This window comes from Rhinolophus hipposideros, assembly GCF_964194185.1.
Source record: "Rhinolophus hipposideros genome assembly, chromosome: 4".
NCBI lineage: Eukaryota > Metazoa > Chordata > Mammalia > Chiroptera > Rhinolophidae > Rhinolophus > Rhinolophus hipposideros.
This window is the reverse complement of record NC_138050.1, coordinates 51,093,947-51,117,312: the sequence shown is the minus strand read 5'-3', so window position 1 is coordinate 51,117,312 and position 23,366 is coordinate 51,093,947. Positions and strand designations below refer to the sequence as shown.

Below are 23,366 nucleotides of genomic sequence, written 5' to 3'. Positions count from 1 at the left end.
ACAGTGCCCGACCCCACAGCTTTCCATCCGAGACTATCACTGTTTCCAGCTCAACCCAAAACCCCACCACTGGACCTCACCCGTAAAAGAAACCTACCAGTCATCGGAGGGACCTCACCTGTCATTAGGAGGTCCTCACCTGTCATTGGAGGGACCTCACATGTCAGAGGGACCTCATCTGTCATCACGGGAATGTCATCTAGCTCCCTACTTTCCTGGCTCCACCACACATATCCCATCTCCCACGTGTGCAATTATCAGTGGGCACTCCTAGGAAAGAAGCAAGTCCACAGAAAGAATAAAACATCTGTTTTAATTGTGCACTAAAATACATCACAAATCATTAGTATCTTATAAACAGAAACATTAAGTTACAAACCCATGTTAAAAATTGCAGTTTGGTGCAGCCTAACAGTTGTATGTCCCCAAGTTTATTTTTTGTACTAGTTTTCTCCAACATTTTTGTGATAAGTCAGGTTCCTTCCTATCTGCCATCTAGACTGAGTCTGAAGGACAGTACTTGCAAACAAGAACAGAGATGGGCACAAGGGGACAGGATCCTGCGTGTTTGGACAGTACTTTCCAATGCCAGCGCCTGCGGCCATGAGGATTGTGGGAAAACGCAACAAACAGCTCCCCACCCCAACAGAAAGCAGCCTCGCCACTGCCCTGACAGCTTCTAGGGCCTTCACAGAAACACAGCGCACGTCATACTCTTCCAGAAGTCTAAGGGTGTCTGCACGGCCAGGCGCCTCCCATTGCAAGCTCAGGGTTTCTTCCCTTGTTCGGTTTTCTTTGGAAGACCTGTAACTGGCTTTCCTTAGATGTACCCCAGTCCCTTTTCTGCCCTACTGTAGCACTTTCCCCTTTAACAAGCCCAAGTTTGGATGGTCTGAGTTACTTTATATCAAAGACATGATTAAAAACATTTAAAAAAAACCAGCTTGAAAATGATGCACATTTCTATTTTTAAAATCTTCCCCAAAACTCCACAAGGGGTGGCAAATGTGGATTCTACTTGTAAGCCCCACTGACAGCAAAACAGCACAACTTGTGTTCGCAGTGGGGGCTGCACAGATCCCAGATCAGCCTGTTGCCAGCTTAAGGGACATGTGCAGGCTGTGGGTGCGTCTCAGCAGCAGGCAGGACTGGGCCTCTCACCTCCAGGAGAGAAGTTTGGATACCACCGCTACCAGGAACGCTCTGCAGCACCCCGTACCCCTAAACCATCAAGAGCGTTCTCAAATTGGGATCTCCGTGCAGTTCTGCACATCCCAGCCACAACCCTGACCCTCCAGTCAGGAAGAACACCAATATCAAAAGCTGAAACCAGGAGGCCATTGGCCCGTGGCCACCGGGACAGCAGGCTCATAGGAGAAGAGTAATGCTTGTATGTCCCGGCTATGCTGAAGCAGAACATTAGAGCGCCAGAAGGCTCCTGGTGCAGGCACCAAGGAGACCAGCAAAGGCAGTACTGCACGAGACAGAAGCACACGCTCTGCAGAGGGCGAGGCCTCGCCGGAACGGGTCCAGAATGGCCAGTTCAGGGCACTTGCCCACCAGCGCGAATAAAGTGCATGAAAACCATGAAAACGGCTCCTCGAGAGTCTCGGAAGTTCCATTAGCTTGACCTTGGTTATCTACACAAGCAGATGAAGTGTGGATCCCTTTGCTCACTTGCTCTGCACTCTCGTCTTTCTCTCCCTCTTCCTTTCCAAACACGGTGGCTTTCCTGGTGCAGTTCATAGCGCCATCCTGGGATGGGATGTCCTGCAGACTTTAAATGGAATGGGTGGAGACCTCCGACTGCTGCCTGATGTAGCTTTGGAAACTTTTATCTCCAATGGGGTGTTCCCTACAAAGGGGAAATGAGAGAGAGGAGAAAATGAGGCACAGCCTCCCTCCACTGCTGGGGTTCATATGCACTTTTTAAGAGTCTTTTTCCTATCTATCTATGTGAGTTGCATTCTTTGTAAGAAATATGAGAAATTCAGACAAGCAAAGGAAGAATTAGCCTGAAGACGCTTCTGGAAACACCCCCTGATCACAGTGTATATGGGTCATGTGTGTACATGGGAGCATGCGTGTAGAGCCCGTGCAGTGCACCTACACACGTGTGGGAACAGTGAGCTCCAGGAGGACACGGTGCTGTCTGCTGCATGCCTGGTACCCAGGGCCGTGCCTCGTGCAGCAGGCGCTCAGTCCTGTCTGCTCCCTGGGCACTTGCACAGCTGCTACCGCAGGAAACAAGACCCAGCTTCTCTGGCTGTTTTCAATCCATGGCTTTACTATGTTTAATAAATGGCAACATTTTTAGAACGTTAACGGGGACTCTCAATAGAGGGGTGTTGAAGAGGGTATGGAATGTGCTGTGCACGTTTATGGAGTCAGGACAGACTCATCTAGGAGCAAAGACAGGTCAGCAGCACCTGGTAGGCACTTGCTGGCTCCTCAGCATCCGTGAGCAACCTGATCCAAGCAGGCAACTCCCAGAGCCCTCTTCCCTTCCCAAACCCACAGCATGTCAGGAAGGAAGGAAAGAAGGAAGGAAGGAAGGAAGGAAGGAAGGAAGGAAGGAAGGAAGGAAGGAAGGAAGGAAGGAAGGAAGGGGCAGGGAGGAGGAGGACTTGCCACCACGTGGGGCTGCCCCGTCCAAGACTGTAGGAGTGGGGGGGCTCTGCCACAGTGGTCCATGGGCACACCTACCAGATGGGGAAGTCTGGCAGCGATGCTAACGAGGGCAGCCTCTAAGGACTGTTCTAGACCTTAATGTAATGTAACCCAAAGTTCCAAAAGCTCATGAGGTTCTCATTACGCTCCATTCTTAGAGCAGCAGGAGGGACGCAGATTGGTTGACGTGTCTCTGGGTGCAGGGCCAGCAGGGAGTGAAAGGGACACAAGTGGCCCGACTGAGTCTGCAATCTCTTAACCCGCACCCCTCCCTCACAAGACGCAGATGGGGGCCAGCCTGGAGCTAGCTCGAGAGAGGGAAAAGGTGCAGAACTTCCTGGGGGCAGGGTCACTGGCCCAGGAAAGCCTAATTTTGGAAGTGAATGTGTTGCGGGGGCAGGAGAGCAGAGGTCCAGGACAGTCAGGAGGTGGGAAGGAGGAGGAGGCAGGAAGGGAGGATGGGAGAGAGGTGCTGCCCCCAGGACACTGCCCGGGAGAGTCAAGTGAGGCCCTGCTTTGAAGGAGCCAGGAAGCCTGCTCAGTCCCAATGCTGCAAACAGGTGGCTCTTGGGCAGGCCTGGCACTGCATACCCCTGGGCTCCCTGCGGTCCCTTCCCCAGCTACCCACACCCTTGTGAGACGCCCCCATGTGACCGGGCGCCATACTCACTGGCTCCCGTATTTGGTCTTCTTGAACTTATCCCTTTTATACTGGGCGTGTTCCTGCTCCAAGGTCCCAACTCCCGCGATGACTTGCTTCAGTGTCTTGTAGGTCTCCTGGGGGTCATCAATGACGAACGTGGAGTACTCCTCCTGCTCTGGGCCGTCGTACACAGATCTGCTCCCACAAGCCTCTGCAGTGCCGGGGACAGGGCCGGAGGCAGTGTGAGTGGGAGCACCCACACAGGCTGCCCCGGCCCTCATCTGAAGCAGACTCCTCAGGAAAAGGCTGACCATTCACATGCAAATGCACCCGGAAATAGCACCCATTCCCATCAGTCCAGCCAACACTGAGCAGAATCCTGTGGGGCTAGAAAGCCAGGGCTCAGGAAACAAGGCTTCTCAGTGTCTAGCCCCGAGCGGCAGGGTCCCAGCCCTTGTCCCAGGGGACCTGCATCCGTCCACACCCTACTGGCTCACCAAGCCACAAACAACAGACATCTATTCCTGAACACTGGGCCAGGCTAGCGCAAAACCCCGTTGGGTCACACATTGGGTCAGTCTGGGGAGATGAGCTGGAGGATGTCACTTCTCGGCCGGGCTGTGCTAGCCGTTTCCTAAAACCTCTGTCACCCCCACCTGCTCAGCAGGTAACTTTCTCATCTCACTCCTGTTAAAGACCATGCAGAAGCCCTTCGTCATCCATAGGAAACACCCAAACACCTGAGCTGGGTCCTACACTCCAGGGCCACAGACAGACTAGGTGGGAAAACACGTTCTTTGCAGGGCACCTGGCCCAGGTAAGCCAGCGTCAAGGGGGCTCCTTGCCCTAGTTCATTAGCACAGAAAGCGCCCATGTCCACTTTACTGTTTTTACTTCCTAATAAGAATTGAGAGATTTCCTTTTCAATAAGAATTGAGAGATTTCCCCTTCCTACTCGGGAGAAATCTCTCAATTCTTAAGCGAAGCACAGGGTTATGGTCTCTGGAGACAGGTTGCCTGCATTTCCTCCTCAAAGCCACTGCTTGTTGTAACTGCTTGCCTTTGGGCAAGTTACTTCAACTCCAAAGCCTCAAGGAACCCCCTGGGAAATAGGGGCGCTGGCCTGGGGCCCAACAGAAGTGTGAGTCGTGGGTGCTATTGTCGTAAAAATAGAGGGAGAGGATTGACGCAAAGGAATGCCACAGCCACCATGGACAGGTCAAGAGGGCTAAGACCTGAACAAGCCAATGGTTGTGAAACATGTGAAAGGCCACAGAAATTCTCATTGCCGGGACATGTGCAGTGTTAGCAGAGAACAGGCTGACAAGGGGATCTGCAGTTTTCTACAGCTTAGATGTATAGCAGGGATCACTGAAGGCCCTGAGAGAAGGGACGAATGGTGGTGCTAGTGAGAAGGATGAAGATACAGGCAGCTAAGACCCAGTCCTTCTCCAGGCACTATGCTCACTGCTTCACGGGGTTTATCTTCACTCAGTCTTGGAACTGACCCAGTGCGGTTGGTGCCACTGCTGCCCCATTTCACAGAAGAAGAAATAAGGGCTTGCCTGGTGTGCGACTTGCCCAATTTGTCTCACAGCGGACGCTAAAGCCGCTTCTGAATCGAGGCCTGCGAATCCCTGAAGAATCCCATCCCAGGGCACCAAAGAGTGTGTGTGGGCCGGTGAGTGGTGGGAGTGGAGGCCCAGACCCTGGAGGAGGTCTGAGGACCAATGGTGAGTGAATAGTTTTTAGTGTTGAGAATGTGAAAAAGGAGGAGTCCATAAGCCACGTTATCAGATGCAAAATTGTTGACTGGATTGTTAAATAGATTATGAGCTAAGCTCAGGGAAGAAGAGCAAATAAAACTGGCATCAACTAGAACGGATCACAATAAGCATACTGCATTTCCTCTTTAGTAACATTTAAAAAACCAAGACTTCGGGAAACGCCAGAGTGTGTATGTGCTGATTTCAGTAAGGCAACTGACATTACAACAGCCCATGAGCAAGACGCAGCCCTGCAGACGAGACGACGGGTAGTTTACGCTGACCATCCACGGTCCCGAGTACTGAATGTTCCCCCAAAGAGATGCCTAATCTGCAGAAAGCTTTTCCCCTTCAGTGCTACACACGAAAACACCGCACAGACCACAGAGGCTCAGAGGGGTTTGCAGGCGTGTGTCGCAGACACCGGGGCTCCCTTCCAGACCACCTCAATACAGCACGTGATGCAATAAAGCAAGTCACACAATTTTTTTTGTTTCCCAGTACATACAAAAGCTATGTTTCACTGCACTCTCAGCTATTAAGTATGCAATAGCATTACGTCTAAAATAACAATGTACATGCCTTAATTAAAATTATGTTCTTGCTAAAAAAATGCTACCCAACATCTGAGCCTTTAGCAAGTCATAGTCTTTTTGCTGGTGGAGGGTCTCACCTCGATGTTGATAAAAACATCTCTGGGAATCGCAACAAGGCGGAGCACAATAAAATGAGGTATGCCTGTGCTGGGTCAGCTCGGCAGAAAGCTCCATGTGTCATCGGGACCCCGGCCAGGCATCCCCAAAGCTGCCTGTGATCTTGTGTGACAGCGGCTGGACCTCATCCTGTCCTTACCTTGCATCTTCTCAAGTTTGCTCATGTACAAGTTGAACAGGGAGTAGATGCGCTCCGTCTCTCGGTCCCCGTCGATGTCCAGCTGGATGTTTGCTGGGAGGCCACTGCTCGAACACGGGGAGAGGAACGGAAAGCACAATGCTATTAACCATGATGTTGATTTTTTTTTAAAGATCACTAAAGACAATAGAGTGATCCGACATTGGGCTTATCCCCAACCGGGGCTGGGACATGTGGTGTGGTCTACGAAATGGCTCATTAGCGTTCAAAAGTAGCCATCCAACCTTGGAGACGTGCAGGTCTCTCATACACATGGATCTGCCAAGGCAGCTAGCAAACAAGGCAGATTTATTTTGCTATGAAAAGAAATAACCCAGAATAAAAGCAGCTCTGACAGATGAACTTGGGCCGTTCTCCCTGAAGGGTCAGCTGGCTGCCCCAGTGGGGACAGACGGGTCCCTTCTCCTGCCATGTATGCAGCAGTGGTCCTTCTGCCTGACACGGTGCTCAGCCTCTGGGGAGACAGGCTGGGACTCAGTCACAGACTGCTGGGCGGGACCCAACAGGGACTTACGCTGAGTCAGCTCCTTCATCTGTGAAGCCATAGCTCCTGTTCCCACCTGAGAGCTTTGGGGGATTCGTCACATCCACCACCACAACAAACAGCAGTTGTCACTGTTCTCACAAGTCTCTGGGGCACACAGACCGGCTGAGCACCCAGCCGGGTTTGAGGCACCCAGACCTTCTAGGACTGGCAGAGATGAGCCTCTAATGATCCTCAAGAGGCCCAGCTAATGGTGGGGCTGGAAGAGGACTGCCTCCGTTTCCAAAGGAGGGAAGGGTATGTCAGTTGGAGAAATTAAAGGGGGTGTGATCAGGAGGGTGGAATACTTTCAGACTCTTCTTAGAAGAAACAAGACAGGAAAACCTGCCCCTAGGGGGAGGTCTTCTCTCTGCGCGGAACCCCCTCCTTCACTCCCCACCCTGTCCCTCCCTAAGGATGGCTCCAACTCCCAGCAGGGGCAGAAGGACCCCAGAAGACTCAGAGCTCTTGCCAGTCTACACAGAGCCTTCGTGAGGAGGTGCCCAGGGGCTCTCTCTTATGGCGGCTCCTCGATGACTGAGAGAACAGCCTTGGAGACAGCCTGCATGTGTGCAGTTTACAGAGTGGGCAGGGGCTATGTTTTAGCCCCAACTTGACCCCTTGACCAAATTTCCCTGTCGAGTGCACAAGTCGGATAACTTTGGCTACACTGGGAGGGTCCAGGAGGCTGGAAAAGCACAGACCTACCCAGTGCAGGGGGAGCAGCCGGGGGCCGTGTCCGAGGAAGCCCTGCAGCACAGCCAGTGGCCGTTGAGGTAGGCGGAGGGATGGTAGACAGTGAGGCGCTTCTTGTTGCACTGGCTCACTTTGGTGAGGATGTCGATCCAGGCCTTGGCCTCCACGCAGTTGTTGGCCTGGATGTACAGCGCTCGCTCAGGCTGGATGACCTGGAACATCTGAGGAGACAGAGCACGAGCTCAGGAGGGCCGCCTAGCAAAAGCTGCTGCTGGCAGCAACAAGGGTCATTAGCTTTGATACCTATAAGCCCAGGGGCTGCAGTGGGAGGATCTGGAGTTATCCAGAAGCTTAGACAGCCCAGGGGCATCAGGAATCTCCATGTGGAAAGCAAAGGAGTAGAACGGATTATCTCCCCCAATGGACCTACTGAAGTTGACTGTAGCTGTTACATAAATGGGCTGGTTTCTTTGGGCTCCCTTAGTTTTTAAGCTGGGGTGGGCTGCTGGGTAAGGTACCTCATAGCTCATCCTGCCCACTTTCCTGTCCTCATGTCCAGACCTGCCTCAGGGCCTTTGCATGTGCTGCTGTAACACTCCATGTGAAAGGCCCTTTCCTTCCCCACTGACCACCCTGGTGACTCTTCCTCCTCATTCCAGGCACGTTTACTTCTTTCATGAGTCTTCAAGCCTTCACTGCCTTTCCTATTTATTATTCACTCAACAAACATTTCTAAGTACCAGGTACTGTCCTAAGACCTGGGGACACACACAGTGTGGACCCAAAATAGTTTCTGCCGTCATGGGCTTCCAGCCAACAAGAGAGAGAAAGTGAACACACAATGCAGGGGACTGATTGAGGGTGAAGCCTAATGGGGGATCAGTATAGAACCCTCTAAATAAATGATCCTCCAGCTGAGATCAGAGGGTGACTAAGAGTTAATTAAGCTGAGTAGGGGAAAAGCAAGGATGAAAATTGTCCCAGGCAGCAGGGACAGTAGGTGCACAGGTCCTGGGGCAGCAGGGACAGTCGGTACAAAGGTCAGCAGGGAGGGTCGGGTGCTCCCAGCAGTAGCAGTCCAGCTGCACACAGAAGGGGTGAGCAGAGGAGGTGGGCAGACAGAGCCCTGGGAGACTCTCAGGCTGGACTTGTCTGAGGGCATGAGGATGTCAAAGAAAGATGATGGTTGGGGGAGAGGGTTATCACTTTTTGAGTGGTCTAACTTATTGCTTTGTACACCTGAAACTAATAAGAATTTTAAAAACAGAAAGATGATGGTTGCCTTTTCCAAGGGATGGGGTACTATGCACGGAGAAGAGAAAGGAACAGGATTTGATGGGTTCTGGGAAAAGGAGTTGTGAGTCCAAGTTCCTGAGTGAATAGCCAGGGCTCATTTCCAGAGACTAAAGTCCCCTGTCCCGCCTTGCATTATTGCATAGGCCTCATAAGGCACAAATCTGTGTATGGCTTTGGTCCCCAATGGAGGGAGAGTCTTCAGAAGGAGGTATTTTGTCCTGATTGTCTTCACAGGCTAGCCTCTCCAACAGGGCTTGGCACACAACCAACTTTCAAAAATGTCTCCCAAATGCAACAGGACGTTAGCCTAGGAGTGCCATGGGAAGCTGGCTCTGAGGAAGGCAGCAGGAAAAAACAGACCGATGAATAACGATGCTAAAATTAGGGGATTATTCTCAACCTAAATTAAGGGCCTGATGAAATGAAACAGCTCTCACAGCTGCTTCCAGGACGTTTTCCACACTTGTATCCTTCCGTGAACGTCTGGGAATGCCGCCGACTAAGGGCACAGTGTTCCCAGCCCCCCATCCTGGAGAGAGTGAGGTGACAGGATGCTGCCTGCAAAGGAGGCAGGCAGGCCTTCCAGCTCCTGGAGCAGGTGCAATGGTGTTAATTAACAGCACTCAGGTCCAGGGAAAGAAAAATCCACATCTGCCACAGGGTCACGTGCTTGCCAAAGAAATGGCGTCCAATAGTCCTGGGGAAGGGACAGGAACTGAGTTAAGAAGACAGGACAGGGTGACAGGAACTGCTGTCTGCTGACCAGGAGACAGGATAGAGCCACTTGGTTGGTTGGTGGGCCACGGGGCCAATCTCAGACCCGACGGAGATGCGAGGTCCTCGAGACTCTTCAGTCCCGTCCCAGCCAGAACAGACCCACAGTGTCCCCCGCAGACCTAGTGCGGCCTTAGGCACCTACTGAATACCAGACCACTGAGCTGTGTCAGTGAATGAAAGGCAGACAGACTCAGGAGAGGGAAGAGGATGGGTTGGAGCCTCGGCCAGTTCCCAGGAGGCAGAGCCCGACTCGGGGTACAGTTGGATAAACCAGGAACTTGGCACATCGCAGAGCCTGTCGAGTGAGGGAGGAAATGCCGCTCCATGCAGGGAGGCAGTGTGCTATGGAGAATGCTACGGGCCATCCTCCCAGGGCAACAGGACTCCAGCCTCCAAATAAAATGGGGCCCTAGGCGTCCTTACAGTCCTCACAAATAAATGAATAAATTGTCACGGGGGAGAAGAGAAAGCTACGCACAGTAGAAAGCCAAGAAAAAGTGGCGAGGGAATAACGGAGTCAGAAAGCCACTGTGGATGGGGAAGAATCTGAGGAGGAACAGGACACTGACAAGGTCCAGTGCATCTCCCCACAAGTCACTGATTAACTACAAGCCACAGCTCCTGACACCATGCACCCAGGGGACGAGGCACCTCAGGTTCCTGACAAAAACTCATCACTCACACCTACCCGGCCGACCATCTGACACCCAAATTGATGTATGTGCACAAAAACTGGCCTATGGGCTTCAAAAACGCAAGGCCACAACACAGGTGAAAGGCCGAGGGATGTTTCAGATTAAGGAAACGACAGAGAACTAACTGGACCATGCGACCCTGGTTTCCATGCTGGCCTGGGAGAAAACAACGGCTATAGAGAACATTATTGGGGCAACTGGCAAAATTTAAATATGGACTGTGGATTAGTAAGACTACTACATAAGTGTCGGGTGTCCTGATTTTGGTAACTACATGTGGTTATATAGAAGAATGTCCTTGTTTATAGGCAGTACGCTGAAGCATTTATGTGGTTCAGAAAAAAATATGTACATTACACATGGATGAGGTGGGAGCATGAAGGCATATGCTCAGTAAATGGGACAAAACCAGTGATTCTGGGTTAGGGACACCGGAGGTCCTTGGTCTAGTCATGTAACTTTTCTGTAAGTTTAAAACTAGATCAAAGTAACAGTTTCAAAGAAATTCCACATTATTCCAGAGCCTGTCCCTGTTGTCCTTTAATAGAGGATCCCTGGACCCCTGGAGCTGCCAGAAAAGCCACTTTCCAGCAGGTTCTGCCCGCCCTGGCTGCACCAGGCAGGGACAGTGAGCCAGGCTGCTTTGCTCCAAGGTTCAGATGTAAAATCACACAGAGTCATGTGAACACCCAGGTCATGTGGGGCCCCAAGAGGAGAAGCAGGGGAGGTGGGAAGTTAGTGGAAGAGGAGGGAGACAGCCCCGAAAGAGTGCCTGCAGATGGGACACTCACATTCTTCATCTTGAAGGATTCCTCTTCCAGTTTCTCCACTGCCAGAATGTTCTCGATGGGAATGCTGTAGAGAGGCGGGTCTCCTGTGGCAGAGAGCGGTTAATGAGCTGATCGGCCCAGAGGTAAACGCCAGTTAGGAGGAGGTGTTCGGGTCTCCCCTCCTCAGGTGAGACGGTTAAGAAACTGACAGACCACAGGCATGAGGGGGCTGAAGGGCAGTGGTTAGAAAAGGCCTGAGGAAGGACGCTTTGTGTTCACAGAACACCTGAACCTCACGCGCTCGTTCCCAACAACACCCATTGCCTGTATCTATCACTATGCTAAAGCCTCTCATCCCACACCGTCTCCAAGAACCATTTTTTTTATGGGGAGAAATTACTTTCTTACCATTCCATGGTCTAGATGTGAGTCATTTCAGATCCAGGAGACCACAGCCAAAATGGGACAAGGCTACCGCTGTCTGGTGAGAACCTGATTCCTACCCCCGAAGGTATGGGACGCCTGCTCCTCTCCACCTGCCACCCAGACTACCCTTGTAGATGTCTCTTCTGCTCTCTTGTTTAAAGAAACTGTTCACACCTTCTCTACTCTCAGTTTCACTCTAGAAAAGCAGACAGTAACCCCGATGGGGCTTAAACAAGGCTTTGGTCCCTTGGAATAGAGCTATGTAAAAATAAGGAAAAAGCAAATTTGTCTTGTTACCTTTGCTTTTCTGGTAGGTAAATTCATGGTTTGTCAGGCGGAACCATCTTTTCTTAAAATTCTTCATTCCAAAGCGTTTTCGTCCTTGTGCCCTCTTAATCATAAACCTATTGTGAATAGGACACGCTGATGGGTGAATGTCCTACGGCTCGGGGGCATGTCCCACAGCCCCCTCCCCGTCTGCAGCCCAAAGTCACGTCTGCAAAATAAAAAAACTTGCCATTTTTGTATTTGTGATACCCAATGCAGACTGTGGATTTTCAATATCTTGTAATTTTATTTCCAAGTGATAGGGTTAAAAAATCAAAAGGCCAATGTGTCTACGTTAGAAAAGGTTAGCCCCTGTGTTGGTATTAACTTTAAATTACAAGGTGGTGACATACTCCTAGTGGATTTATCAGACCACCAACAAAGCAGCCAACCCTTCCCCATCTCCTACACTGAAAATATGGGCAAGAGATGCTCTTTAAGAGAAAATGCTAGCAGCAGAATCACAGAGCCATGCAGGTGTGTTTTGGAAAGCAGAGACCAGCGATGTGAAATAAACACCTATTCTCTGGAAGGTACTGAGCTGTAGTGTCTCCTGACCAAAGGTGCTTCAGGAGTGGGGCTGATGGAGGGCAAGGTGAGGCCTTGAATGGAGGCATGAATGAGCCACCTGTGCAGAAATGCCTACTAAGGGGTCGTTGTCTCTCATTCCTCTTTCCTCCCACTGATGGGCATTTCTCTGTTCTGCGAATTCAGCAGATAATAAACACAGAGAAATGAAAGTAAACAAGCCATGTTTAACAGGCCCTGGTTTAGTCTTGGGCAGTTTAAAAGTGATGGACGAAGGGCCATGCTTCTCCCGGGTCCCGATGGCCCACAAAGGGTCTGCGTGCCTCTGACCTGGGAAACCACTGGTCCCCTGCCCACTGCATTTCTCTCCTGCCTGCCCAGTGGCACTCGCTGGCCTTACCCTTCCTTAAGCAGGATGGGCTGCTCCACGCTTTTGGGGTCTCTTCTCCCAGAGGACGAGATCAAATCTAAGAACTGAAGTGGGAAAGAGACCAGACTATTAAAAGGTGAAATGGCACACTTGAATATATTCATTCTTACACAGAAATGATGCTACAGGATACTTTGTGCCCCTTTCTGACACAAAGGAGGGAGAAGAATCTGGGAAATAGGTGCCAGGACAGTGGGTTCTTTTTTGAAAATCGTGGGGATCTTGTGTTGGTCTCCACTGTGGCTGAGAAACTTCTAGCCCCCACCCGACCTCCTGCAGGCTCCTTGAGGGAAGGTCTCACTGCACCCTCAGCTGTTACTTGGCCTGAAAGGCTGCCAGCCTTCAGGTAACACCTGGAGGTCAACCTGTATTTTAACAGGTGACCCAGAGAATGCATCTCTCATTGAATTTGAAGCAGCACAGGCTTTCCTCCCTGCCATTCTCATCTCCCCAGAGCCCTGGCCCTGTGGTTTGGCCCGGTGGGGGGCTCCCTGCTCAATTCAACCGTGCCACGGCCTGTCTAGATTCCTTCTATCAACTGATGGCTACCCCCAGCTCCTCTCCTTTCCTTCTCTTCTAGACAAGGGTTTTTATCATTTCTGAGCAATAAATACCGTGTTTCCCTGAATGTCCTACACCCTAAGACATAGCCGGATCATCAGCTCTAATGCTTCTTTTGGAACAAAAATTAATATAAGACCTTGTCTTATTTTACTATAAGACTGGGTCTTATTTTCAGGGAAACACGGTATGTGTGGCTGATTCTAAACAGAAGAAAAAAGCAAAGATCTTTAGGATCCAGAAATTTCTCCCCAAGCACTGTGCCCCTAACTCCAGGTCTGGGGTGCCAGGGCTCTGTGACTGTGAGGCATTCCGCATAGGGGTGGGGGCGGTGGCGGGGGCTGGCACCAAGAGCCAATGGCCGGGGTGGGCCAGGACATAAGAATTTGTGGAACAAACGAGGGCAAAATTCTATGAAGGTAGACTATGTAGTCATTTAGAAAGAATGTAGACATAAAAAGTAAAAAATGAGAGCCCCCAAATGTCAGATTCTGAAGAGAAGTGGTGCGGGAGGAGGTTATAGCGGCTCCGGGGGGAACAGAGCCCTGGCACTCAATGGGGGTCGCACAACCCAACGGACCATGTGTTCTGAACTGTTTAAAATGGCTAATGGTCGATTTTATGTTTTGTGATTTTTTTTTTTAAAAAAGCAACTCTGTTTCTTAGGAACAACATATAATACAAGGCACGGCAAGTCTATGTTAATTGATGTAAATACTTACATTTTTTACTGAGTCAGCATATTTCTGCTCATTGAAGAATTCATAAAATGCAGCCATGTAGGATTCCTTAAAACTGGCCTAAAATGAAACAGGTCACTTAATGAAGGCTGACAGAGCTCATGGCCCAAATGTGAAAAATCTAGAGGCATGGATTTAGTTACCACAATGGACAAGTCTCAGTTATGATAATTAAACAAAGGGAAAGATGCGAGGTACCGCTGGGTAACTGTACAGGGTATGAGTGCTGCAACAGACCTTAAATCACAGAAGCATGCTACGAAGATCATACAAGACGGATTCCACTTACGCTGTGTTTTGAAAAGCTAACTATATGGGGGAAGGGTCCTTGGTGAGCTCTTTGTTACGAGTGACTCACTTCCCCATGTGGTCACTAACATCTGTGCTCCAGGCTTACAAGTTTTCACTGCACCCAGATGTGTTTGCTGGGATGGAGCCTCGTCTCTGAGCCGGCGGCAGGGATGGGAGTCCGGGCAAAGCACAAGAACTCAGGGAGCAGCCTTCAAAACAACCATTCCTAATGCCTCATCCCCATTCAGCACTGTTTTCATATTTAGGTCACTTCACTATTTCTGGATGTGAAAACGAGGTGGTTTTTGTGCAGGCTTCAGACCCAGCAGGTGCCTGTACATCTGAGCTTCCAGCAAACAAAAACTAGTGTTGATTGATGGAGAAAAGCGGTCAGTGCACTTTAGCCTGCCTGTTAGCCACCACACACCTTTCATTCTACTCTGATGCAGAGAAAGCCAAGTGTTTGCACTGAAGCGGGGCTGCTTATCTGCAGTGATGACACCCGGGTTCACCCATGGCTCCACAAAGAGCACAGCGAGGAAGGCTGGCGTAGAGGCTCTGGTGGGGTGCTGCTCAACCCTCTCCAGGCAGAAGGGCATCCCTCTGCCTGCATGAGCATGTCCACTGTCGGAGCCAAGCGTGGGTTCCACCCCTAAGGAGCAGGCCGCCTTGGTCTGCGTGTCACTATCTGTACCTGCGGGCCCCCAACATCCCCAAAACTGCTTGTCAGGAGGCACGTGCTTGGGGCCCCTGCGCCTGGGGCAGACCCTCGGGGGCCTCAGCACCAACATGCAGTATGAGGTGAGCGACAATGAAGGGGACACACAGATTTGTCACCAAAAGGGGTAAAATGAACACGGAGCCCCAAGAAGGAAAGGGGCGTGCTGCTGGCTACGTGTGGATGAGCCCTGCAGCCACCTGGCAGCGGCTCAACCTTCCTAAGACATGGACGTCCTCAGGTGCTCAAGGTCAAGGCCACTGCAGGCTCGCGGCAGCAGGGCCGCACCAGCGATGGCAGCTGAGCTAAGGCAGCTCGGTCCCTGACTCTGCACATGGGAGTGGATGTGTTCGCTGTCCTGCAGGTGACGGCGGTGTCCACATGCCATCCTAATTTCCTCTCTTAAAGCAGTTTCACAGCTAAGCAGGGTAAGGGGCACGTGAAAGGTGCTGGAATATTCTATCTCCTAAGCTGGTGGGTGGGGATGTCCGGCTGGTTTTACTGTTCTTTTGACTCATCTTTTAAAATGTTTTTCAATGACATTCAATATTATGTTTCAGGTGTACAGCACAGTGCTTAGCCGTTTGTTTCACTTACGAAGGGATCCCCCCAATAAGTCTAGCACCCACCTGGCACCATACATAGTTATTACAGTATTATTGACTATATTCCCTGTGCTGTACTTTATATCCCTGTGACTATTTCGTAACTTTCAATTTGTACTTCTTAATTTCTTCACTTTTTCAATCCATTTCCCCAAACCCCCGCCCACCTGGCAACCATCAGTTTGTTCTCTGTATCTATGAGTTTGTTTCTATTTTGATTTTTAGATTTCACATGTAAGTAAATCATATGGTGTTTGTCTTTCTCTGTCTGACTCCACCCAGCATAATACCCTCTAGGTCCATCCAAGCGGTTGCCGATGGTAAGACTTCATTCCTTTTTACGGCTCAGTAATATTCTGCTATATCTATGTAACACACTTTCTGTATACAATTGTCTATCGATGGACACTTAGGTTGCTTTCATATCTTGGCTATCGTATATGAAATGTCCTTCTTTGTCCCTTGTTATAGCCTTTGTTTTAAAGTCTATTTTGTCTGATATAAGTATCGCTACCTCAGCTTTTTTTTCATTTCCATTTGCATGAACTATCTTTTTCGATCCCTTTACTTTCAGTGTGTGTCTGTCTTTCAACCTGAAGTGGGTTTCTTCTAGGCAGCATATGTAAGTGTCTTGTTTTCATCTTTATTTAGCCACTCTGTGTCTTTTGATTGGATCATTTAATCCATGTACATGAAAGTAATTATTGATAGGTATACAGTTATGGCCATTTTATTATTCATATTTTTAATCTTTTTTTTCTTCCTTTTTTTCTTAAAGAAGTCTCTTTAACATTTCTTGTAATACTGGTTTGGTGGTGATAAACTCCTTTAGCTTTTTCTTGTCTGGGAATATTGTCCCTTACTCTTATAACTGCATTAAACACACCCTCTTTCTGTTGTGTTAAAAAGAGGAGACAATTACAATCAATGACTTACAGACTTTGACTTGGATAAGCTGCCAAGAGTCTGAATAGTCTTTGAGATCAGTGTCAGCGTCCTAGACGTCTGTGGGTCCTATAAAACAGGAATGGGAAAGAGAAACGCAAGTTTCGTTTCAGTTTTACAAAAACCGTGAGTGAGCCCAGAATTACACAGCCAACAAAATGAACGACAGCACCTAAAAGCTGGCACGAGCATGCTGCCCGTGAGTAAACAATACACACGCAAACACCAGATCTGGAAAATTTCACCTAGACCCTTGTACTCCGTGTGGTCTGCAGCAGGATCTCAGGCCACTCCGGAGCCCAGACCCCAGCGTTTCCACAAGGTGCCAGTGGTTCCCTGAATAGCAAAGTGTGAGAAGACCTGCTGGAAATCCGCATTCTGGGCCCAACACACAAAAGCAGCATCCTTGCCTGGTGACCAACGCCAGTTCTGCGCCTCCCACGCCACCTCTCTTACCTTCACATGGTTTGGAAATTTAACACCAACAGAAAAACAAGGCCAGGCCCATCACCCTCGAATCCCCTCACCCTGGACTTCCACCAAGCACTGGCGGCTGACGTGTCACTCGCATCAGATCCATGAAAGCGCAGAGCTTGGCACATAGTGGACGCTCAACAAATATTTTTTGATGGATTAAACGACTGAATACGCACCAGATCATAAACACTCCATTTTTCCCAGTGGGGAGGGAGAACATAACAACAGCCAACAGTTAAAACCCTGGTCACACCTTCCATGTTTTCATGGATACAACTTAGGAAAGTCACCAAACCTTCTTGTAGACAAAGTTATGGGCACGTGGCATTGCCTTTCCCACCTCCACACACGTCACAAGAGACCCTGGCCCAGGCCCAGTGTCACCTGCTGATACAGGAGGACTGCTAGTGCAGGAGGGCTAGTTCACCAGTTTATAAGGGCTGACGCTCACTTACCGTGTGGTGAGGTGTGAGCTGGAAGAGGTTGGGGGACAGAATGGCGGGAGCGAAGAATCTAAGGAAAATGAAGCTGCTCACAGCCGTGTACCTCACATCAAGGTCATCTGTGGCCAAGACACAGAGAGAGCCAACTCAGTGGGGTTTTCTGGAGATAACAGCAGCGGACCTGGGGAGAGGTCTGCAACCCAGAGCCTCTGTTCCTCCCGAGGGTCTCATGGAGGCAGAGGTACTGGCCTGCGATTCTCTCCTAGACCCTACCCTCTCTCTCTCTCTCTCTCCCTCTCTTTCTCCCCCACTTCTCTCTGTCTCTCTCCCTCTCTCTCTGTCTCTACCTCTCTCCATCTCTGTTTCTCTTCCCCGCCTCTCTACCTCTCTCCCCCACCCCTCTCTCCTCTCTTTCTCTCTCCCCCTTGCAGTTACTAAAAGCTTAGCACCGTCTCAGCAGGGCTGTAACAGACAGCACCCACTCACCAGGCCCTAGTGGCCTTACAGGGAGATGGCTGATTACTGGATGGTTTATTCTCAGCTAGGGTGGGAGGATATGTTTTGTTTATTATTTATTTAATTCTATCTTATTCCAAAGAGAGTCAGAGGCTTGGTGTACTTGGTTACTGCCCCTCCTAGATACTAGATGCTCTTTGGTCCTGGAAGAGCCCAAGCTCTCTGAAAACAAGAGGTCCTGGCTGGAAGCACACGGCCCAGGCTCTATGGCTGGAGGAGGCTGAGACACCCTGGTGGGTAGTGGGAAGGGGCCAGAGCTCACCTCAGGGGCCTTCTGTCTGGGCCCCAGGGACTGCTCTGGGGGCTTGAAGGCCAAGGTTTCAGTGGTTCCCCAAGGCAGCAGGTCACAATTGGGCTCATTCACAGGCTCCCAGGGATGGATGGACAAGGTTGGCAACAGTGCCTATTTGACCAGGCAGGGCCAGGCACCCCCTGACCCCTTTCTTAGCCTTCTGAGACCTGGTCTAAGCTGGCGCACACCCTGCAGCCATTCCCGCCAAGGCAGGACACCTATACTTTGCCTGAGAGGTCTTCCCGGGTGACTCCTGGTGCCTTCCTGAGGAATCAGCAAAATTGAAAAAGAGGGGGCTCATTCCTGGGACTTCTCCAATCCCAATTCCCCAAAGGGCTCATCCTGTCTTTCTTGAAAATGCAGCGACACAAAGTTAGATGACACAAGGCGTTGAGCAATGCCACGAATGACCACAGTTAAGGAACCACCAGGAGAACCGGGAAGGGTGGCTTCTCAAACTGCAGAGGCCCAAACTCAGACGAGTTAGCACTCTGTCCCGATTAAACCACTGTGACAAAACTTGGCCAACGGTCTTGTCCAGGCCTGGGGCACTGAAGCACCCAGGGACAAATGCAGACAGAGACTAGGGAACACGGCCCAGCAGGACACAAATGGAGAGCGGTGCTGCATGGGCATTCTGCCCTGCCATCTGAGCCCTGGCTCAGCAGCTGTGTGAACCGTCTTTACAGGGACTCGGAAACATCACTCCTTTGCTTTAAGGCGTCCGGCACAGAGGAAGGCAAACACCCAGGGGAGGGCTGTGGTTAGTTGCTGTTGCATGCACATATCCACAAAGGACTCACCTTGGAAGCGTTTGGCAGCCGCCTCCCGGAGAGAAAAGAAAATATCACACATGACGGTAGGGCAGCTCACCCCTGACTTGGTGATGACATTGAAGATACGGTCGACGTACTGCCGCAGATTCTCCTGCAATGAGATGTGGGTGGGACACCCCAACAACGCTCATTTGGACCCGCCTCTCTCCCAAGGCCGCATGGAGCCGCACAATCACACTGGGGAGGGAGTGAGTGTGAGTCCCAGGCCGGGGACTGACTCAAAGCAGCCATAGGGAGCCGCGGCTGCAAAGGATAATACTTTCCATCACGATGAAAAGACACCACTCTTAAAATATAAACTGAGTAGTTATAATAATTCATACGGTGCAAACAGTTGGAGTTCTAGGCTGTGGGGAAAAGCCATGTTGTGTCCCCACTTCCACCCCGACCTCATCAACTGGCCATAGAGGTCAAATTCACTGGACCGTAAGTCCCCAAAGGAGAGAACTCTGTCTCTTTCTTTAAAGACATGGCAAAGACTTAGCGTGATATGGATGAAGAAATCATAAAAAAGACTGAAATATTAGGGTGAAGTGTCAAAAGCAGTGAGTTTTGCTGTTTTAAAAAACAGGACTCAGCTCTGGAAACAGCCTGGGGTGGGCCAGGTTTGGGACCAGCGTTTGTTGAGAGGGAGGGAAAGATGGAACAGGAAGACTGGTCAGGATGGTGAGGCCGCCTCCATAGGGGGCTTCTGGGTATCCCAGGGAGAAGGGAATGAGCAGGAAGAGAGTGTGGCAGGCCATAGTGTGATGCTAGTCAACAGGAAAGAAATCGATAGCAAAGAAAGATGGTGGCAAAACCGGCTGCAACAGTTAATCTCTCTACCTCAGCCTCCAGTGGGCACCCTTGCAAAGCACTGTCCGAGTTGGGTCCCCACCCTGTCCTGAATCTTAGAGTGGCCTGTGCCAAAAATGCTCAAAATGGGCAACTGACTCTGGAAAGTGTGAATGAACAAACCAGAACTCCTTACCATGTTGTTTTCAAGGTTTTCACCGTCTTTTAACTTCACAGGGTCAATTTCACAGGATTTGTGGCTCTGGCATACCTGGAAAGAGCATTTGTAACAAGGAGTGAGTGAGGTGGCTTCCAGGAGAACTGGTGGGGTGGAGATTAGCAGTATCAGGCTCAGAGACAAAAGGACATCGTGAGCCTTGTTCAGAAAACAGCTGCCCACAGCTAGCCCCCGCCTGGCTGCTGGAAGGAGTGCAGGGGATAGCAGCCGAAGACACTGGGCATTGTGCGAGGTCAAAATCCCATGAGGAACAGGACTTTCTTGAGATAGTTCTGCATTAGCTTATAAGGGATCAGGCATCATAAAGCTTAACAATGGTTTTACTTCAAAGTGCTGCCAAGATTTTGCACACAGGTCCAACCAGAATGCTATTTTAAATTTTCTCACATTGCAAAGAGTCTGTTTTTTATGAAACTGTTTTGGGGGAAACGCTGCCTACCCAGGCATCACATTAAAGGGTCAGGTAAGGAACGCTGAGTCATTTGGAAAGGAAGTATGTTGGTTACTTCGACTGTGTCTGACAACAAGTGAGAAATAACGGAAGGGCCTCCATAGCTGCAGGGGGCTCTAGCGATAACTCTGGACATCATGAATTCAGGAAGACCCAACACCTGTGGGCAAAGAGGTGTCCTCTGAAGAACCAGTTTTTCTCTTGCGTGTCCTTCTGTCTTTAGAATGACAGATTTTCTTGAGTATTTTTTTAATTTCAGAAAATGAAGAAGATTCTAGAATATACACAGAAGGTCGCCATAGAGAGGCTGGGAAAAAAACTGACATTGAAGTGATAGCTCTTTGTTCAGCTGAATCCCTGGAGGCTACATTCTCTGTGAGTATGCGTGTCTTTTACGGGGAAATGTGGGCTCCTGGGGAAATTCTTCACCCACCCACCCCGGCAATGTTGGGCCCCCAGGGACCCAGACCCACCTCCTCTATGGTGGGCTTGAGGGTGACGTGCAGGTAGTGCATCCCTGCCAGCTTCATCGTCTCATCAATGCACTTGGATGTCAGTGAGTTTCCTCGGAAAATGGTGTTGGGATCCCTGGAAAACAGCATTGGGGGTGATTTTGTCTTCTCATCTATGTAGCAAGGAGAAGGAAGCAGTGTTCTTGAGCGCCCGCCCATTGGATGCAGAAACACGCTCTCCCTGAGGAGTCTGCTGTCAGGTATTTTAGGAGGAGCATGAAACCAGGCCAGACGTTTCGTAGCTGGGGTCTGAGCCCCAGGCCCTGCCTGTGTAAAGAATCCACTGTACAAACAGCAGCCAGTGCAATTCAACGAAACAGCAACACTCCCACTGCCATCAACCCATGAAGAGGAACAGAAACTGACAGTGCTATCCCTTTGCTGCCACCTCATGCCTTGCCCCTTTGTGAGGCTTGTTTCTGCAATGAATTAATGCTTCTAAGAACAAAACCTGGGGTCAGCACAGGAGATCCAGCAGGGAAACGGGCAGAATAGGCTGTGCTTTCTAAGCTCTCTCAACAAGGGTGCGTTCTGGCTCATTCTGAACTGAGAGCACCGGGGAGTGACTCTCAGCAGAAGCCATCTCCACGCAGCAAGCAGAGATGCTGGGTGGGCGGGGGGCAGCAACCAGTCCTCTTACGTGTGCTTCACACTGAACCGAGCCCATTCCTGAGGCAACGGGTGCCATGTTCACCCACTTCTCGCACACACACATCGGGATTTCCAAATAAAACGGTGCAGTCTTAAAAAACAGTAAGTGTCTCTCTGAAAGAAAACCTGAACCTATATGGTTTCCTTTAGCTGCCCTATCCCTGTGCTCTGATGCGTGTTGAAGGAGACCTCTGCTGTCTGGGTCCCCCAGACGTCCCTCAGACCCAGACCCATCCCGTCACCAGGCCAGACTCCCCCTGGGGGAATGCGAGGGCATTCTGGGCAGGTGTCGCAGCGGCACTCACTGCGTCCTCCGGACCTCGGCATTGGCGATGGCGCTGATAAAGGGTACCACCCGGCCATAGTGCAGGAAGAGCCGCACCAGTGGGATGGCTGCTTCCTGCTTTTCTCTGCAGACCTCGCCCAGGATGTGGGCTGCAGACGCCGAGACAGGCTGTGCAGAGACACAGTGTGACCTGAGGGCAGCCCCTGACCCACAACATAACAGTCCCCACCAAAGGGAGATGCAGAAGTTCCAGGGCACAAAACAGGCCTGGAGGGGCCAGGCTGCAGGGGAAAGTAACCAATCAGGAGAAGGCAGCCCAGGGGTTGGGCCCCAGGTGGGCAGGGCCTGGGCAGGGACGGGAAAGGCGGGCAGGTGTGGGGGGCAGCGAGCGAAACAAGGGGGCAGGGGTGGGTCCAGGTAGGGGGTAGGTCTGGGTAAGGCGGGGCCAGGCAGGGGCCCAGCTGGAGATAGGGGACAGGGGCAGGTCAGTAACTTGCAGGTGGACTGGGCTGCAGGTGGGTGCCCCTGGCACAAGAGTACCTCCACATCTGCAGACTTCAGCAGAAGGTCCCGCAGGGGACGATAGTAGTCAGAAGAAAAGACATGGTCTTCTGTGTAAACCACATTAAGCCGCAGGGACCCCAGATCCCCTGGCTTCAGGCTCTTACTGCCGTTGTCTCGGGGCTGCAGGAAGTACCTGGGCACAAGGACAAGACGGTGTGAGGTGGCAGCACCTCCCAGGGGCTGGTCCTCCACCACGGACTCTGTGTCCAGGTCTAAGGCAGGAGGGGGCTCCAGGACGATTCTGCAGGTCCCACCAGGGCAAGGTCCAGGTGCCCGTCCCTGCTCCGCCCCCTCGGGCTGTTCCCCACGGGATGTTTAGTATCAGGGCTGCTCATACAGAGCCATAGACTTAGAAGCTGTGGTGGAAAGGAGAGGATGAGAAGGACGGGAAATGAGTGTAGTAGTTAGAGGAAATTCTGCAGTAAAATAATTTACCTGTGAAGATTAACACTCAGCAATGGCTATCAATAAGCAGAGCAAAATTGAAATTATTCTAAGAAACACGTGGTACAGCTTTTGATATGAGAGGGGATGGTGAGCTTGTGCTGGTAAGCGAGGCAGACCGCTGGGCACAAGGTCACTTTAGTGGTGTTTTCTGACAGGCCACTCTTTTCTCTTTGGTCCTACCGAGCGTGGCCCTGGGGGAGCCCTGCCTATTCTGAGTTTATTAGCCAGGCAGTTAGAGACGCTGTGTGGGGAGAGCTTGTGTCTGGCAGAAGTACCTGAACACCTGGGGTCTTGGGTGGGCTGCCAGGCAAATATCACAGCCTTGGTTACAAGGCCAGGGGCTATCAGCTACGTAATGCCTCTGAGCAGGAACCAGAACCCAGGCGGCTGTGCTGGTGCTGTCCTCGTGGAATTAAAGGCATGAACTCTACAGTTTCGTGGAGATAGGAAACGGCCATCAGGCACAACACACCAAAAATCTATCCACATCTTGAGTCTGTAGACATGCAGGGCTCTGTATGCAGTGTGTGGCGGGGCGTGGGACACGTGGCCTGTGGTGT

General features: G+C 50.8%; 1 protein-coding gene across 2 annotated transcripts in view; it reads right to left on the bottom strand.

Moving 5' to 3' along the window:
* Window positions 1-294: 294 nt before the first annotated feature.
* The window catches only part of RASA3 (RAS p21 protein activator 3), a 124,857-nt gene continuing 101,785 nt past the window's right edge, over window positions 295-23,366 (bottom strand). For both annotated transcript variants that reach the window (XM_081046095.1, XM_081046094.1), the window contains exons 10-24: window positions 22,336-22,492; window positions 21,815-21,963; window positions 20,820-20,934; window positions 19,854-19,928; window positions 18,851-18,974; window positions 17,252-17,358; window positions 16,311-16,388; window positions 13,743-13,820; window positions 12,430-12,503; window positions 11,472-11,578; window positions 10,770-10,852; window positions 7,223-7,431; window positions 5,932-6,035; window positions 3,341-3,524; window positions 295-1,855 (exon numbers count right to left, since the gene is read on the bottom strand). In XM_081046095.1, coding sequence (XP_080902221.1) covers window positions 1,780-1,855; window positions 3,341-3,524; window positions 5,932-6,035; window positions 7,223-7,431; window positions 10,770-10,852; window positions 11,472-11,578; window positions 12,430-12,503; window positions 13,743-13,820; window positions 16,311-16,388; window positions 17,252-17,358; window positions 18,851-18,974; window positions 19,854-19,928; window positions 20,820-20,934; window positions 21,815-21,963; window positions 22,336-22,492 — 1,720 coding nt within the window. In that variant the 3' untranslated portion in view covers window positions 295-1,779. The remainder of the gene's footprint in view (window positions 1,856-3,340; window positions 3,525-5,931; window positions 6,036-7,222; window positions 7,432-10,769; window positions 10,853-11,471; window positions 11,579-12,429; window positions 12,504-13,742; window positions 13,821-16,310; window positions 16,389-17,251; window positions 17,359-18,850; window positions 18,975-19,853; window positions 19,929-20,819; window positions 20,935-21,814; window positions 21,964-22,335; window positions 22,493-23,366) is intronic.